The following is a 17821-nucleotide window of genomic DNA, read 5'->3' as shown; positions in this document are numbered from 1 at the left end:
TATTTTTTTATTTATATAAGAAAATTTTATGGTTGAATTCTTTTATAACAGTAGACATTCCAAATTCACAGGCTTGCACACATTTGTATGCGTGAAATTAATTAAATAATATTTTAAAAAATATAATTTAGTTTTTTATTATATTTAATGATATTACATTTATGGTTATACATGTAATTAATGTTATATACTTTAGTAACTTTATCTAAACGGTTTAATAATTTATATTTTATATTAAATTTTAACAATTTAATTATTAAATTTAAAGTTTTTAATACATAAAATATAAAATAAAATTTATATAATAAATATTAATATATATATTAAAAATTTTAAATTCAAATTTATATAATAAAATATTATATAAATTTTAAAATTTTTAAAAAAATTACATAAAAATAATAAATAATTAAAATTTGATATAAAATAAAAATTATTCAACAGTTGTTTTGATCTCATAGTAAATAAATACTTTCATTTATATATATATATATATATATATACACCTTCCCATCTTCCACATTCGTCAGCTTCTTCTTGTGTGTCACCTTCTCTTAATTTTTTTTTTCTTTGTAAGTATTTTTTCCTTTTTATTGTTGTAAAACGTGTCGATTCTTTTTGTGATGCAGTTGCTAGTTATGTTAAACTGCATGAGACTATGATTGACCTTCATGCTTTGTTTTTCTTCAAGTTTTTGTTGTAGTGGGGGTGTCAATTGAGCATATTTTGATGATCTGGGGCATGTATTTCTTGTTCTCGGAGAATTTTCTACAATCGATGAGTGTGCACTTGTTTGCACCTTATTTTTTTGTTCTTAACATCGATCTCTTCAAATTTCGGTTGCGATACCCTTTTGTAATTTTCTTTTTTTTAACAATTAGAGACTCCACATGCAAATTGAATTTATGGGGTAGACTGAACCATATCATGCATAGTTTATATAGATTTTTTTTTTTCCTTCAATACTTTAGTGTTTATAACTCATGTTACCTTGTAAGTCTTGTAGTCAAATATAAAGTAAATTCAAAATTATATCATATTTATATCCTTATTTCTGTTTTCCTTTAGAATTTTTTGTTTTTAGCCAAAAAGCTGGATCTTGGACAACTTTGGAATCCCCTTTATGTTTTAGGTTTAGGAAGGCTGATGTCAGAGCTGTTTGTGTTTTGAATTTTGTTGATTTTATTATTTCTATCTGAAATTGTTTTGATGCTCTCTTTATGTTTTTCTTTTTGGTTACAAAATAGAGCAATTGGACTCATTCAAACCATGGCTCTCTCGGGTGCTCATAAAAATAGAGGAGAGTTGAGGATTCATGAGAGTTTGGATGAGCTAAGGACTGATTTGGCAGACTATGTTGCTGAGTTATCAGAGGCTTCTGTGAAAGAACGAGGAGTCTTTGCCATTGCTTTATCTGGTGGTTCTCTCATTGGCTTAATGGGGTATCTGTATCTTATCTTTTCCATATAATGTTTCTCTGGTTTTATGATTTGGTGTTGGTTTAAAATTTATGGTTGCACACAGAAAACTTTGCGAAGCTCCTTATAACAAGACTGTGGACTGGGCCAAGTGGTATATCTTCTGGGCTGATGAACGTGTTGTGGCAAAAAGTCATGCTGATAGCAATTATAAGCTTGCCAAAGATGGCCTTTTGTCCAAGGTTGTGCCTTAAATTCAAACATCTCATGTTTCTCGTTACTTTATCCTGTTTCTGTAAAGAATGGTTTATTCTCAGAATAATTTGGAGAAGTTTATTTAGCATTGAACTGTTCTTTCTAATTTACCTTCTGTTGCTTTTTAAAAGGGAAACTCCAAAAGAGTGGAAATGGTTTCACCTTTTAACAAGATGGACAGCTTTGATTTCTTCTAGTCTTGACAATTAGCTGAGAAAATTGAATAGTTGTTTTAATTTGAGCTATATAAAGAAAGAAGCTTCTTAAAATTCTTTTGATCACATGGAACATTATATTTGCTTCAAGGTGACTAATTTTGAATGTGTGTCTTATGTAGTCAATAGACTCAATACTGATAACTTTCAAGGAGTTGGTTAGCAAAGTTGGAAGTTTGGATTTCCTTTTTACTATTTACTTTATTGAGATTTAACATTTATTCTGATGTTGAAGTTGAACTGTAGTAAGGTGATATTATTAGTTCACCCTTTATAGTTCATAGATTTGGCTTGAAAGATTGGTTAGGAGAGTTATGGGTTTAAGATTCACCTCTTAGTTGGCTTGAAAGACCATTGGGGTTGAGTTGTTCTGACATGTTCAAGGGATTGGGATAAATTGTAATTGGTTTCCAAATACTTCATGGGATTTAATTAACTGTAGTTGACTTGGTCTGGTGTATTTGTGGGATTGAGATATATCATGGTTACAGCAACAACATTGCCTGGCAACAGCATGATGGGCTGGTTGATACCAACCATAATTACATCAGAAAAATGTTGGGGGTGGTAGCTGGATGTGAGACTTGAGCCTTGGCAAATCCTGACGGCAAAGAGGAAGGTCAACTTGCCACACTGCTCTTTATTGGTCTTGAAAATATGGGTGTATTAGCTGTTTCATAAAATGCAATTTAACTGAGTTTCATATCTTGAGGTATCTGGGTTCAAATTGACTGGCTTAGATTTCCAACTTGGTTTTGTATTTTGTGACCATTTTTAGTTGCATTTCACATTAATTTTTTTAATTGCTTTAAATTTAATGGAAGAAGCTCAAGAATTCAAAGACACGAATTCCTCCTGGGGATCTTTTATGGACAACCTCAGGTTGAAGCAAGAAGGATGTGACTGCTTGTACTATAGCTGTAGTAACTACATGAGAAGGGTTTTATCATGGCTTTGATTGAGAGTCTGAGATTAGTGTTATTTCCGGAAAATAATATTCCCAGTTAATTAGTAGTTCTATGATGGACTGCCGCATTCACTTTATCAAAAGTATCAGCTGATATATTAACATGCATATCTTCATAAATGCACTGGCTATTGTTTCCTGGTTTAATTTCACACTTTTGTATCTTCAGTTCCATGAGCTTTTATCTTGGATCCAGATTTTTTTCCTAGTTTCGTTGGTTACCGTCAGGGTATAATAATGTACCCAGTATTTCTTGAAAAGGCAAATGATCAATGTTCTCTTTTAACAACAAATAAGTGAATGGTTTTGCCTAGGATTTATCTTTAGTATTTCTTCCCATTTCTTATGTTTGAGCATTTTTAACCACTTGATGTGCAATTAATGACTTGATCTAGGTGTTCCCAACCTCCAATTTTCTGTTTGCAACTACTGTGCAATTTGATCCACTCGAGTCTGTGAAGCCAAAGCCTTTCCCCCACCTGACATGTTCATCCAGAGCAGTTTAGGTCCCTCTTCTGTTTTATTCTCAACTTGTTTTGGAATTTCTTTGTTGGTGGCTTCAATGGACTTATGTTTTTTAGCCCCTTGGAAAATGGGAGCCAATGACCATAATAAATTTTTAAAGAAGACAATCCAGAATTAGTTTAGAGAGCTTTGGTTCCCCAGTAGGTGTTGCAAATGAAGCCCTGGATTTGTTGTGAGGCTTAGGAGTAGATGCCAAATCAAATTCTTCACTCATTCTCTTATGGAGTCAGTTTGCACACATGAAGTAAATGTGTAAAAGTTAAGTGACATTAGTGGAATCACAGTTTCATAAAACTTGCTAACACCAAATGTGTTAAAGGAATCAGTCATTCCTCATAATGCAACCTCAAAGAAACCGTTCAGATTTTTATTGATTCTCCAGCATACAATGCCGAAGGTGAACACATGTAAGTTCTGCAGCAAGAGCTTTTTGGCAGCAAATGAACCTTTTTAATATTGACAGTATGAGAAGTAGAAGCAGGTTCTGAAAACTTCTCAAGGTTTTTTTAACACTTAGGGAGGCAGCAGAACTCATCTAGTATCGGTTGGGCTGACTTTAATAACCTGGTCTCCAAGGTGGATGAGACCAATAGATATTTCTTGGAGGGTCTTTTATGTTGCACGTGCTGGGTTATTAAACTATACCCATTACCAAGTATAATGTTTGGGATTCTTAGAGTCCTAACAGGATTGGTGATATCATTATAAGAAAGAGGAATACAAGCAACACACATGAAAACTTTCATAATAGAAGCATTTTGCATCTGAAAGTTTGTTATTCTCTTGCCACAGACAGAGGAAGTACATTGCCTATCAGAGGCATGTGCCTCCAATTTCCTTCCACGCATGGCATGTTGGTTGTTAGGTTTGCTTTCAGAATAAAGGTCTCAGAAGTGCTGAGGACCCTATTAGTTGACACTTGTGCTTTGAAGGTTGTAGCATTATTAACTACAATGATCTAAACATTCTAAGCTTCCTAAAGCGAAGAGGATAATCTCATCATGTTGGATCTAGGAAAGGCCTCAATCAGACAATTCAGTCCAGCCTGAAGGTCACAGTTGTATGACTTTACATTCTGAAAACTAATTAGATACATCTTTTGGCTTGTATGTATAAAGACCAGCCAGAATGGATACAGAAAAATTAATGTGAAGTATAAACTTGTCTATTAAGATTGAGTTGGGTAGACATTAAAAAGAAGCAGCTTTTCTGCATGCCCAGCCTTGGCTTGATATGAGAGAGTGAGACTTTCTGAAAGAAAGAGACAAACTATCTTAGAATGCCTTCTATATTTTAGTAATGATTTCTTAATGGCTGTCTTATTAGTGCCAACCAAATTAGTTTTAAAGTAACTGCAATATGTAGGGGTGAATTTGACATAATTCCAGAGCACTGTACATTTACAATGGAAATTCATACAGTATAGCAAGAATATAGTTCTATCAGTGTTGCCATGCAAAATAGATCTTAATCTACATTTCTATTTCCCATGATCCATTGGTATTTTCTAAAAGCTATATATATGGTTATTAAAGAATGATGAGGAATGGTTGTTTGAAGATAATATGCCTGCTGTGTTTGGCTATCTGCTTTGGTTTCATTTTTTTGCTTAGCCTTTAATCATGTATACTGCTAGTTAATGTTTCCTCAATTTTGTAGTTAATGGACTATCCCCCTTGTTTTGTCTCCGTATATGATGAATTACAATAGAAAAATGGAATGTGATTATCCGACACGAAAAAAGCGTAGTTAGATTGAACTTGTCTATATTTCTAGTTGATTACTTGATTTGATTTAAAGCTAGTCCAATTGTTGTGAATTTTATGCTTGTTGTATGCTCTAAATTGGCTGAAATTTTTTCTTGGCCTAATTTATATTTATCTTCCATCTTTCAGTCCCCTATGAATTGAGATGTATGTTGTCTTCTTGGAACGATAGTCCACTTTGAATTAAAAGTTTCCAAGTATTAATGAAATTTTAGTCAAAAACAAGACATCCTATGATGGTCATAAAGTAATGAGAGATAGCGGTGGGAAGAGGGAGTTCTTGACATATTACATATTATCCCTTCAGCAGATTATGAATGTATTGTGTCAAAAATGCTTTCTACATTCAAGAAAATTGTTCTTTTACTATTACAGGTTAAATAGCAATATAAGATGCATTACGATACAGGGCTGTACAACTTGCTTTTGATGTATGATCCCACCAAATGCAGTTTGTAAATGAATACAGGAAACAAAAGGTGTGGTTCAACTGGGGTATTGTAAAACTTTTTTTGTTTAGCTAGATGACTGGGTTGTTATTTATGCTTCATGTTTCAAATGGATCACTGTTGCTTGAATGACTAATATACTTTGTAGCTGGGGAGTTGGAATGATTCTGTATTGTCTGATCTGTAACATTTCAATATTCAGGCTTCAGGTTTATGTCTTCACTATTACTTCTGTGCATTTCATTTCTGAATGATTCTGTTTTGTGGTCCATACCATTCAGCTTGATTGATGTTTTTCTGTGCTGCAGTTTCTATAATACCTATATGCTATTTAAGAAAGCAAAACTGTCATTTAGAAAGTAAATTCTGTGTTTCCCTGGTTAGATATGCATTTCTTTTTGTCTGGCACTATTTTGTAAACCCTGAATTGCACTTTTTGTTCTACTATGAAACACATGATATGATTGTGGTCGTGGTTGAATTTCATACCAGGGGAAAAAGAGATGTTTCAGGATTTGCCTGCTGCTTTCTATTTAAATATTGAGTTCAACTAATGCAACATGGGAGTCTCTGATATAGATGTTTTGCTTTAATGTGTAAAATATTCCATGAGATTACTTGATATTCATTTATATTCCTCTGCTAATTTACTTGTTATATTTTCAGGTGCCTATTGTCCCTAGTCATGTGCATTCTATTAATGATTCGGTGTCAGCAGAAGAAGCTGCCGATGATTATGAATTCGCCATTCGACAGTTAGTGAAAACCCGTGTCGTCAGTGTGTCTGAGATCAGCGACTGTCCAAAGTTTGATCTCATTCTGCTCGGATTGGGTCCGGACGGCCATGTTGCCTCTTTATTTCCTAACCACCCAGCACTCAATGAAAGGGAAGAATGGATAACTTTCATTACTGACTCCCCCAAACCCCCTCCTGAGAGAATCACATTCACCTTGCCTGTTATCAATTCTGCATCCAATGTTGCAGTAGTTGTCACAGGGGAAAGCAAAGCAGAATCTGTACACTTGGCAATAGATGACATTGGAGCCGACTGCCCGTTAATACCGGCAAGAATGGTCCAACCCGCCATGGGGAAGTTGGTGTGGTTTTTGGATAAGTTGGCTGCCTCAAAACTTGAAGATTCCAATTTGAACAAGTAGGACTTGATGAGGTGCAAGTTTGTATGTAGTGTCAAGGGATTTGGCAAGTGTTGATCATCCTTGGATCCTGCCTAGTTCCTTTCTCTTGGATAGAAAGTCTTTGTTTTTTTTACCTTTTCTTGCTCTCTCATGGGAGGTTGTTTGGAGAAAGTGTGGTATAGTTTTTGTAAGCTGCCAATAAATGTTGTGGAGAGCATCATTCCAAGTTCCAACACCCTTCTTTCCTTCTGATTCCTCATTGGGTTATTGGTTATGATGATGGTCTCACCTGCTTGCAATTTAGAAAGGAAAATCTGGTTCATGTAATTCCAAGAGTTCACTTTCCCACACCCTCCCAGTTTCTTGTTTATCTATTTTGTTTCAATTTCAATATATAGTCTCTACTTGATGATGAAAATTTTGAATGTGCCCCATCTGTTTTTTTTTTGGGTTGATTATTAAATTTGAGGGATCCTCTGAAATGGGAGAGGATAGTATGTGGCATCAATCAAGTATCTATTTGTTTACTCTTCTTTTGGCATTTGTGGTTATTGATGGATGCAACATGCCCCATCAAGGATTCACATATCATTCATTTGATTATGTCGGAGCTAGTATAGTGCCTGTAGGGATGATGGAAAAGACAATTGAATACATTTTATCATCTACAAATTTCATGTCAATTAGTACATATATCCTTTTGGGGCATATAGATTTACATAAAATTCGTATATACATTTAGTTTGGATGGTTGGAATACAGAAGATAACATATTAAGGAATGTAATGAAATGAAGATGATAATTATTGTCATTCTATCATTTAGATAACTCTAGGAAAACAGAAAGTGTTTGTGTACATTCAAGCTTTGGAAAACAATAATAGAATATTAATAATTTTTTTAACAGAATCTTAATGTCATAATTTTAACTTTTCTTTTATTTCTAATCATGGTTGAATTTAGAAGTTAATAAAATTCTATTGAACGACGTTTTAGGACCCAGTTGTTTAAACTTTAAAAAGAAAATGTTTTTATAGTTGGAACTTTTTTATAGGTAATTATTTTTAACTTCTGAATAGTGTATTCAAATTACTTTAGTTTTTGAAATTAATCTATTCATTTATAACTTTTTAAACACGATTATTTCATTTAAAAATTAGTTTCTCTTAAAAAATTCCCCCTACATGCCATCAACTACTTTTGGAAGGGAAAAAATGGAAGTATAAAAAATGAGTTATTAAGTCTGCAAAATATTTCGTGTCTGTCATTCTTTCCTACCAATGTCAATAGTACATTCGAATATGGCATAGAATTATTCTTATTAATTATTATTTATTCCATTATTCACCAATTTGATGTCATTTTTGCATTTATAATGTGTATCCAAACACAATGGGAGCCATTGAGAAAATGAATAACTTAAGACAAATAAGGAAGGTATTCATGAATAAAGACTTGAGGAAAAATCTTATAAAGAACCTATAAGGGGAAGAAAATCATTTGCATCCCGGATAGAAATATAAGATACTCCTTTATTATATTTGTTTTGAAACTGTTTACATCAGATGACAGAATCCTAGCATCTACATGGTGCAGGGAATCCGGGATCAGCAATTATCTGAAGCACTGGGACAAAGTTAAAAGTAATAATTATTTTTTCGTTGGGTTTCAAACAAAATTAGTTTTATAATCAACTAGTGTTTTGGAAAGATAGTTCTTCCACAAAAGATTACCTATAGGTCTGGCAATTTGGGGAAACTGAGTGAGATTTAGAGAAATGGTGCTATAAAATTAAATATAAATGAAAATTTTGAAAAACCAGTATTAAGAACTATAGATTTGGTTGCAGTAGCATCGTAGTAATAATAATTTTTTAATTGCACTTTTTGTTCATTTAGTTTGGATAATGTATGATTTTCATCATCTCGGTTTTTTTTTTCAATTTAATCTTCCTACTTTTAAAATTAAGCAAATTTGATTTCTCTTTCGGTTTCTTTTACTTAAATTTCTCCCATCCTAGTAAATATTACATATTTCACTAGTTTTTCACTAATTTTCTGACTTCTAAATTTTAAAATCATTTCAATCTCAAATCTATTATAAATTTTCAAATACTTAGATAGAAAATAATAACTTAAGAAATTTAGACAAAATAATTCAGAGGGATCAAACTTGATTTTAAAATAGAGGGATTTAATTAGTTAAAAAAATTAAACTGGAATTACACATAATCCAAACTAAAAGAATTAAAAATGAAATTAAGCCAAAAATAAATATTTGTTATGAATTTTTAGCGAACTCTCCTAAACACTAAAAAGGAAATAATTAAAGGAAGACGAAAGGTACATCCAGCTCTCTGATATTACCAACATAAGATTTAATGGATCATGACAATGTCACAACTTAACAAATTTCAAAAATCATGTATTATGAGATGACCTCCCACCTAAAGGTTTAATTAAACTGCCCTTTTCAAATTATAGAACATCAAGAAGCACCAAACATTCCATAATTACAAAATTGAGTTCTGAGACACTTTCAAGAATGTTAGCCCAACAACAAGGAAGCACTTATCTAGATAACGTAAATAGACATCAACGCCCAACTTATATTTTAGGATATTCTTTTTCTTCTAAAATCTCCTTTCAAGTTTATATATGGTGTAAATTATGTACTTAAATAGTTAATTAACCTAACTTGGTACTTTTCTAATTATTTTATTAGTCTCATAAAAATAAAGCTAAAGTAGAACTTTTATCCCGGATTTCAATTTGGTTTTCTAAATTTAAAATGTTTTTATTTTGATCCTTAAAAGTGTTTTTGTTAGATCAAATTAGACAATTTTAGGACATATTTGGCCTAACAAAGTAAAATTCTTAATTTTGAAGGATCGAATTAAAACTTTTTAAACTTGATGAACTAAACTAAAACTAAAAATTGAAATAAGAAACTAAAATTCTAATTTAGCCAAAAAATAAAGATGTTTAATAAAAAAAATTATTAAGTTACGTGTTTGTTTTGTTCTCTTTGTAGTATACTCTATTGTAACATAAAATGCACCCATCAAGTCAGAAAGTGACAAAAGATAGATAACTTTGTCAAAGAAATGTAAATTGGAATTTTGAGCTTTGATTATAATGTCATTGATACAACCAAAAAAGAATGGGAAATACAACAAACTATGGTAATACAACCTCTAGAAGTGGAAAACACAGAAAGAAACAGACCAATAAAACACAGTTTTCTATACAAGTGATGAAAGCTTCACTGTGACAAACAGGCTACAAAACTGATATCACTCACTAACAGTCCTTAATACTGTGCGGTATTCTTCTTCTGAAATAGTCCTAATACCATTTGGATCAGCAGTTATGTCCTCTATATCTTCATCTGGAGGAAAACCCCGTACCCGACCGAGTATCCATTGATCGATAACCCCGCAATCAATTGCATACTTGATGGAATGTTCCAGGTATCCTTTATCAGTTAGCAAATCAGGTTGAACAGTCAACATTCGCATGAGAGCTGCAAAGACAATAAGAGAACTCAGTATTAAGGCTTAGTTTCACAGCATGTTTGGACTTTGGTCCCGCATTTACTTAAGCAATATGCATATCTTTCCATAAGCTATCAATTACAGCTTCTACGCTTTTTATAAAGTGGATGTGGTTTTATGGGTTCTCAATGTGTGTCCAAACAAATTCAGGTACCAACAAATTGTTAGTTTCCTGGTGCTAGACTCAATCTCCCTAAAGAAAGTCTCAGATTCAAGTTTTGTGGATGAAAAAAATGTAGTTAGAAGAGAAGATTTCACTAAAGGTGATTAACCAAATTTTCTAATAAAGATTAATCATTGGCGAAACTGGTGAATATCTCATACCAATAACATAGTTAACACAAAAAAAATTAACAAAAACCCAGGATGATGAAAAACCTGATTAACTCTATGAGAATTAATGCTTGAAAGTTTTAGGGTGCAAATCTATAGGTACCAAAGATATAAGCAATATAAGCCCTGAGTGCTGCCACCATTTAGCACTTTCATGTGCTTATTATGACATTCATTAAGCAATAGTGCAATATCAAGGTCAGGGTAAAGACAACCGAGTTTTATCTTTTATATATGTTGTGGCTCAATGCTATAACCCCAATACGCAATTAGTCACCTACTGTAAATTAATACTGTTTAAATTTTAAAATGTGTTTTATCAAAGTCCTCCTATTGGATTTTCAGAACGAGACAACAAATTGTCCAAAGAAAGTCTATGAAATTATAAGATAAATTGAAGGACCTCTATTGCATTGCTTCAAAAGCCATCACCTCTCAAATGATTTGTTTCATGATAGTGATAGACATTTAAGAGGTTTCTTTTTATATTTTTCAAAAGAATGTAGGGTTGTGGTTTAAATGTAAATTTACTATAATGTACCTGCAACAATGCCATCTCCACTTGCTGACATATCAGAAGTGAATGGAGTAATTGGAGCATCCTCCATCCCAAGAACAGCACCATTGAGCTCTTTTGTGTAGTAATGTATCTTGGAAGTTCCATTAGTTACAAATAAAATCTTAAGATTTTCGTGCCAAAGTGGGGCAACCACTTCAGGTTCATAATGAGCAAACTTCGACCTGGCATTATTTTTGGTGTCAAATTCTTCAGATGGCGTGATCCCACATAAGAATTCTAGTTCTTGTTTAGTGACCTCAATAATGTCCGCAAGATTCCACACTCGCTGAATGAACATCATAGTTTCTTCCCTAGAGTGCCATAGCGGCATAGGAAGGTTTAGATCATAGAAAACAACCCCTCCAAAATGCTTGGAAATCTTGATGGCTTGCAATGTAGTTGACCTCATGTTACGATCAAGCAGGGGATGTGTATTGAAGTAGAACATTTTTGCCTGCATGACATGTATTTAAACTTTTAAAGTATCATATAGCATTTGGTAGCAATATAATCTCCCAAGCAGCTAAAACCTAAAGTGTAAGTAGAAGCTTAAATTATACAGAGGACCTAACATATGCCTAAATGGAGCCTAGAAGTAGAAGTAAACTATTCATGCTTTTGCTTTTTATTTAAATGCACACATATAACTAATGTGGAAATTATTAAGAAGTGGATTATGGACCTAAAGTGAGGATTCCTCTCCACTTATATACATTAATTAGACTATACCACTAGTCGATGTGGGATTGCTAACAGCAACCAACAATGCACCATTTCAACGGAAGGCATGATTGTAAAATATAGAACAAAAAAAGGATGAAAAAATAATTTATTGTATAGATCTTCCAATTTTGCTACTAATATATACTGGTTCCATCTAATGAAGACAAACATCAATTCAGGTTCAATAATACTGTCATATCAGCAATGATCAGGCTAGAGCCTACAAGCTACAGAGAATTCTATTATTTTAAGCTTCATACCTCTTTCAGCACATCAACATTTATCTCCGACTTCGTCAAACTATCTTCAGCACAGGATTTTACACAACTCATTTTGAGTCGACTCCTTTTACCAATCTTCATCAGCGATACAGCCGTTGCCCTTTTACTATCAATACGTACTGACCGGGTTTGGACTTTATTCACATTCATATAGTACAGCATTGCTTGACCATAATCGTCATCTGCAAGTTTTCCCATGAAAGCAACCTTGCCACCCAATGTAGCAAGAGCAATGGCAACACTACCAGCGGAGCCCCCAGGAGACCTAACAAACTTTTCAGGGCTCCATAAGGCATCCTTCATGCTTTCATGGATTTCATGATTTATAAGCCTATTGGCGGGTCTCCCCGAAGGCACAAAAGCATGCTGTGCGGCTCCAAAGCAACACACAAGAGGAGGCCATCCATAAGTAAAGCTAATATCCTCTCCATCATCTTTTATCAGTTCCAAGCCACTGTCACTATCATCCTCCACATTTTCAAGAAATGAAGGCTCATCTTGGTCACTGATTTCAGCTTCACTACCTTTATACTCTACAATTAAATTCTCCTCTTCAGTTTTCCTTCGTCTTCTAACCTTTTTCACTTCCTTTACTTCCTTCTTTTCTTCCAAGCCAGCAGAATTTGATACATCTACAAATGCTAGCAGAAATTAGCTAGCCTTACAAGCAAAACACACATATAATGCATAAAATTCCCAGCAATGATATTTGAGATAAAGATCAAGAGATTACCCTTTCGCCGAGTCCTTCGTGTTTTCTTCAAATCATCACTAGAGGCAGATGAGATTTCTCCAATGGAAGCATCATCTCCATCTGCCAACAAATCAGCCTTCCCTTCAGAAGACTCATCTTTTGTTTTCTTCCTCGTCCTCGCCGTGGCCCTCTTAGTTTTAGATGACCTAGTTGTCTTCTTTTCCACCACAGATTCATTGTCACTGGGCTCTTCTTCTATAGCAGAGTCTAGAGAAGCCTTTTTCCTAGCCATTGCCACATGACCCCATTTATACCCAGACCTAAGTGCCGTAAGTTGCACTGTGTTAAAAGAAGTACAACAATTGGACCAAGTCAAGTGGTACCTGCACCATTGAAGAGACAAGATTTACACACTCACATTCAACCACCACAAGAATTGCAACCTAACATTCGGCTAAAGTTGAGACTCTAAGGCTCAGCAAACAGCAAATTTCCAAACTTTACATCAATGGGTTTCAAATAATTTGCTAAATTCCAAAACTTTCCTTGAAACCCATTTCTTGATTATACCACAAAAATTAAACTTGAAGAAAAAACTCTTGAAAAAACCACTTTTTCCGCAGAGGGTACTTATATTTTATTTATTTATTGGGAAACTACAGGTAGGGGGAATCAATGGATAGAGTCATAGAGAGAGAAGAGAGAACCTGGGAAGTGAGAGAAACTGGGGAAAGGAAAGACAAGCCATTGTAAAGAACAAAAGTTACAAAGTCAGAATAAAATTTGCTTCAGGCATGACACCCTGCACCAGCTAGTAGCTAAGGTTTAGTTTAGTTAGCACAAGAAGATTATGTTTCCAGGGAGGAAGGGTTTAAGAGCAACAACCCAAAACGACAAGGGTTTTTGGAAGAGGTTGGATCACGTTTTGAAACGTCCTGCCGTTTTAACAGGTTTCATCAAACTTTGAGTCTAACATTTTTTTATCTTTAATTCAAAAAATAAATCTTAATACTCATTTTTTTAAAATATCAATAATTTAAAATAACTTTATATCATATATAAAAATCGTTTATTATAATGTTAAAATATGTTTGATATATTTTAAATATTTATTTATTATAACTAATTATATAAAATAATTTTTATCCTATTTATTATACTAAATAAAATATTAGTTATACAAATAATTCTCTAATTATAAGAAAACATCTCAAGCTATCTTTCAAATATTAAAAGTTCTTTTAAATTGATTTTTGAACATTAGTAAAAATTAATACTTCTTTTCCTATAACTATCTGTCATAGTCTTTACATTAAACGTCATAATTATTAGTACGGAAAAGACAACTAGCTTAAGATTATAGATCTACATATATAAGAACACGTACTATTACACATATATAAAGATAAACAACTATATAAATATGTACAATATAAACAATAATCACGTAGATGTGAACTATACAATCTAAGTTATCGGTTAAACAACTTCAAAACTAAACAAAACCATCATAAAAGGTATAGTCATCAAAAGACATCCAACTCCAGTGTCCTTGAAAGGCCTCCATTGCAAAACTCCATACCTATCTTTGTCTTGCTCTCTTATCACATATGATTATTGTAGTCTAAATCACATAGAAGCACGTAAAAGTAAATTAGAGTTTAAAGCATCAACATATATACAATATTCTACACAGAACATCAACTTTAATACATCAACACATCTTATTTCAACTTCAAAGTTATCAACATAACTTCTCATTCTACTATAACATAATATCAACTCAATCATCACAATAAGTTCAACATAGATAATTCATCACAACAACGCAGTATTTTACAACACAATATTACATGCATCATCACGCATTTCATCTAGGATATCTCCTACAACACATGATAAACAACTTAAGTGATTTGACCCTACCGAACCGACAACATAGGGTGATCTTTTTGGACTTGCTAGATCAACAACAAATTGAATATAAATCCACAATACAATAACTCGATTTCTCATATGTCTCCACTCAAACAAGGAAGTCTAGTACTACTATCATGGTAAAATAGCTAGATATAGGCTTACTACGACATTAGTTAGGTTAACTAAGTCTCCTATGGGATTAGTCCACTGACTATCCTCCAAATACTATGTCTTTTTGATACTCAGTTAGGAATTAAGTTCCCAACTTTATACTTTACTCGATTGGTCATTTGTAATCAGTATAATTTGTAACAGCCCAAGCAACCCGCATGTGGATATTGTCCGCTTTGGCCGCAGCCCTCACGGTTTTGCTTCTGGCGATGACACGCATGCCACCCCAAAAGGCCTCCACACAAGGAAGGTATCCACACCCATATATATGGCATGCTTCGTTCGCCTTCCTAACCGATGTGGGACTATATCCACCCCCCCTCAAGGGAGTCCAGCGCCCTCGCTGGCACACCGGCCCGGGTCCCGGCTCTGATACCAAATGTAACAGCCCAAGCAACCCGCATGTGGATATTGTCCGCTTTGGCCGCAGCCCTCACGGTTTTGCTTCTGGCGATGACACGCATGCCACCCCAAAAGGCCTCCACACAAGGAAGGTATCCACACCCATATATATGGCATGCTTCGTTCGCCATATATATGTATTATTGATGTGTTTTGTTTTATATCTTATTTATTTACATATTAGAATCTGTTATTTAAATGGAAGGCTGAGCCTCCTTATTATCTTATATTACCTTTTAAGCTTCCTACTTTACTTAAAAGATCTTAATATATTATTATATAGTCCCACATCGGTTAGGAAGGCGAACGAAGCATGCCATATATATGGGTGTGGATACCTTCCTTGTGTGGAGGCCTTTTGGGGTGGCATGCGTGTCATCGCCAGAAGCAAAACCGTGAGGGCTGCGGCCAAAGCGGACAATATCCACATGCGGGTTGCTTGGGCTGTTACATAATTCGACCTGACCCCTATATTGTGGTCACTCCATATACATGTGTCTCAACCTTGCCTATGTTGAGATTCATGGATGGTGAATCAAATTTTGAGAAGTTTTGATGATAACAAAGGATACAAGCTTTGATGAGAACAAAAGAGAAGACATGAAGACCATAAATGAATACCAAATGTAATAGGAGTAGTTTATGTGTTCTTATGTGTTGAGTTGCTTTGTTGGTCAATTTTATTTTCTATGCATGTTTGTGCTTTGTGCATGAGTTGAATCTTAATTCTAATTGTCTAAGAGTGAGTATGATGATGATTCAAAGTAAATTGGAAAGGTTTTAAATGAGTGAAATTAAATTTTTGAGAACTAACTCAAAGTAATCGATTATTACTTATAATAATCGATTATTTCAGCTCTATTTTTCAAGAGGTTGAGAAACCTTGTTGTAATAATTGATTATCTGTGAAATAATCGATTATTCTAGAAAGTGCTCTCTAGAATAATCGATTATCCTGCAAAATAATCGATTATTCTATTCTTGAGTGATTTCCATAATTCATGAAGAACAAATTAATCGATTATCCTTAAAAATAATCGATTATCTAGGTCTGAAAACTTTATAAAAATAGTTCTCACATTCAGAAACGAAGAGAGAAGAAACCAAGTAATATTTTGAAGTCTTTGTGATAAACTTTTGATCTTTGTGATCTTCTTGGAGAGTTTTCTTTTGTGAAATCAAGAAGTAAAACATTTTGTGAAATGCTTTGAGAGAAATCATCATCATCACTACATTCTTGGATAGAGGAATTAAGATTGGTCAGGAATTCACAGTCTAATTTGTTCAACTTCCAGGTAAATTCGTTTCTTTAATCTTTTTGTGCATTGTGGTAAAAATATTGAGTAGGTTTCTCAAGTGGTAAGGAATGCTTGTAGTGGGTTTCTACAAGAAGTGCTTTCTTGAGTGCAAGAAAGGGTATATCTTGTATGTTGAAGTGTGTGCATGTGTGGTATGCTTGTAAAACTTCTTCATTGAGATAATGGAACAAATCTTGATCAGGTTATGATTAAGGACTGGATGTAGGTCACATGTGGAGTGGCTGAACCAGGATAAAACTCTTTGCACTCTTCTCTCATCCTTATCTCTTACATTGAACAATCTTTATTTGAATGTTAAAATGACTGGTCTTGATGAATATGCTTGTATGATTAAAATGGTTTAAACTGGAACATAAGCATTGCATATTAGTTGTTCTTTAAGCTGATTCAATAAAGATTAATCAAGAAATCATATAGGTGTCATTCCCATGTACTAATAGGTTCAACATACTTCATTGGAAATTGGTTTTAGAAGTTTTTTTTGGAAATCAAGATCCTTAAACTTTGAAAATTTTTAAGTGTCATTGAATCCAATTCACCCCCCTCTTGGATTGAGCCATTTTTTCTATCAGCCTACATATGGTACCAATTAAGTCATAAAGAAGACTCAACGCAGCTATCCCCTTCAAGGGTCAACTTCTCAAGAAGGATTTTCAACAAATTGGGCTCTCAAAACACAACAATACAATATCCATACAATGAAATATGCAACTTTCAAAGAATCTCTCCTCTAACCCTAAGTTGGTCATCAAAGCTCAATAATACCATGCCTAAATACCTGAAGCATTCTCAACACTCATTATCTCAACAACACAACAACTTGTTATATATTCAACACAATTACACAAATAACACACAACTCTACAACTCATAACATACATCTCAACTCATATTCAACTTCTTAATTAACAACTAACAACAAAATTATCACATATAACTTCATCTTTATAGCTCATTCATCATTTATTCATTTAACAACTAAATCAACAAGTATTCAACACTTCATCAACTACATCAACATGTTTTTCTTCAACAACTAACACTTGACACTGCACAACCAACGCCTGGCGTCATCCAAGTAGGGAGCTTTTTATCTCACCCACGTCCAACACTACACAACTCGCACCCAAC

At 33.7% G+C, this 17821-nt stretch overlaps 2 protein-coding genes across 3 annotated transcripts; one reads left to right on the top strand and one right to left on the bottom strand.

Annotated features, from left to right (window-relative positions):
- The first annotated feature begins 499 nt into the window (after positions 1-499).
- Positions 500-7260, top strand: PGL1 (6-phosphogluconolactonase 1). 2 transcript variants are annotated; one of them, XM_020355650.3, is made up of 4 exons: positions 500-572; positions 1248-1442; positions 1525-1660; positions 6262-7260. In XM_020355650.3, exons 2-4 carry the CDS (start codon positions 1270-1272, stop codon positions 6751-6753), a joined length of 801 nt encoding a protein of 266 aa, XP_020211239.1. In that variant the 5' UTR covers positions 500-572; positions 1248-1269; the 3' UTR covers positions 6754-7260. The 2 variants fall into 2 exon arrangements, with proteins under 2 accessions (XP_020211239.1, XP_020211238.1); XM_020355649.3 differs by lacking the exon at positions 500-572 and having other exon boundaries at positions 614-1442.
- A 2566-nt stretch (positions 7261-9826) lies between these two features.
- FLN2 (fructokinase-like protein) lies at positions 9827-13775 on the bottom strand. Its single transcript, XM_020356813.3, has 5 exons — positions 13586-13775; positions 12918-13261; positions 12164-12816; positions 11163-11634; positions 9827-10257 (listed from the first exon to the last, which is right to left on the bottom strand). The coding sequence occupies exons 1-5, from the start codon at positions 13624-13626 to the stop codon at positions 10028-10030; spliced, it is 1740 nt and encodes a 579-aa protein (XP_020212402.1). The 5' UTR covers positions 13627-13775; the 3' UTR covers positions 9827-10027.
- Between the last annotated feature and the right edge of the window lie 4046 nt (positions 13776-17821).

The sequence above is a fragment of the Cajanus cajan genome, chromosome 11 (assembly GCF_000230855.2).
Source record: "Cajanus cajan strain Asha chromosome 11, NIPB_CcT2T_4, whole genome shotgun sequence".
Classification (NCBI taxonomy): Eukaryota; Viridiplantae; Streptophyta; class Magnoliopsida; order Fabales; family Fabaceae; genus Cajanus; species Cajanus cajan.
Note: the sequence above shows the minus strand (reverse complement) of the source record. Positions and strands in the feature narration are given on the sequence as shown.

Excerpts from the sequence above, each read along its gene's own strand:
- FLN2 (XM_020356813.3), bottom strand. The coding sequence starts at position 13,626 with ATGGCTTGTCTTTCCTTTCCCCAGTTTCTCTCACTTCCCAG. Across the intron at positions 13,262-13,585 it reads CAGTTTCTCTCACTTCCCAG|GTACCACTTGACTTGGTCCA; the intron begins GTTCTCTCTTCT and ends TCAATGGTGCAG. Across the intron at positions 11,635-12,163 it reads ATGTTGATGTGCTGAAAGAG|GCAAAAATGTTCTACTTCAA; the intron begins GTATGAAGCTTA and ends CATGTCATGCAG.
- PGL1 (XM_020355649.3), top strand. The coding sequence starts at position 1,210 with ATGCTCTCTTTATGTTTTTCTTTTTGGTTACAAAATAGAGCAATTGGA. Across the intron at positions 1,443-1,524 it reads TCTCTCATTGGCTTAATGGG|AAAACTTTGCGAAGCTCCTT; the intron begins GTATCTGTATCT and ends GGTTGCACACAG. Across the intron at positions 1,661-6,261 it reads AAGATGGCCTTTTGTCCAAG|GTGCCTATTGTCCCTAGTCA; the intron begins GTTGTGCCTTAA and ends TTATATTTTCAG.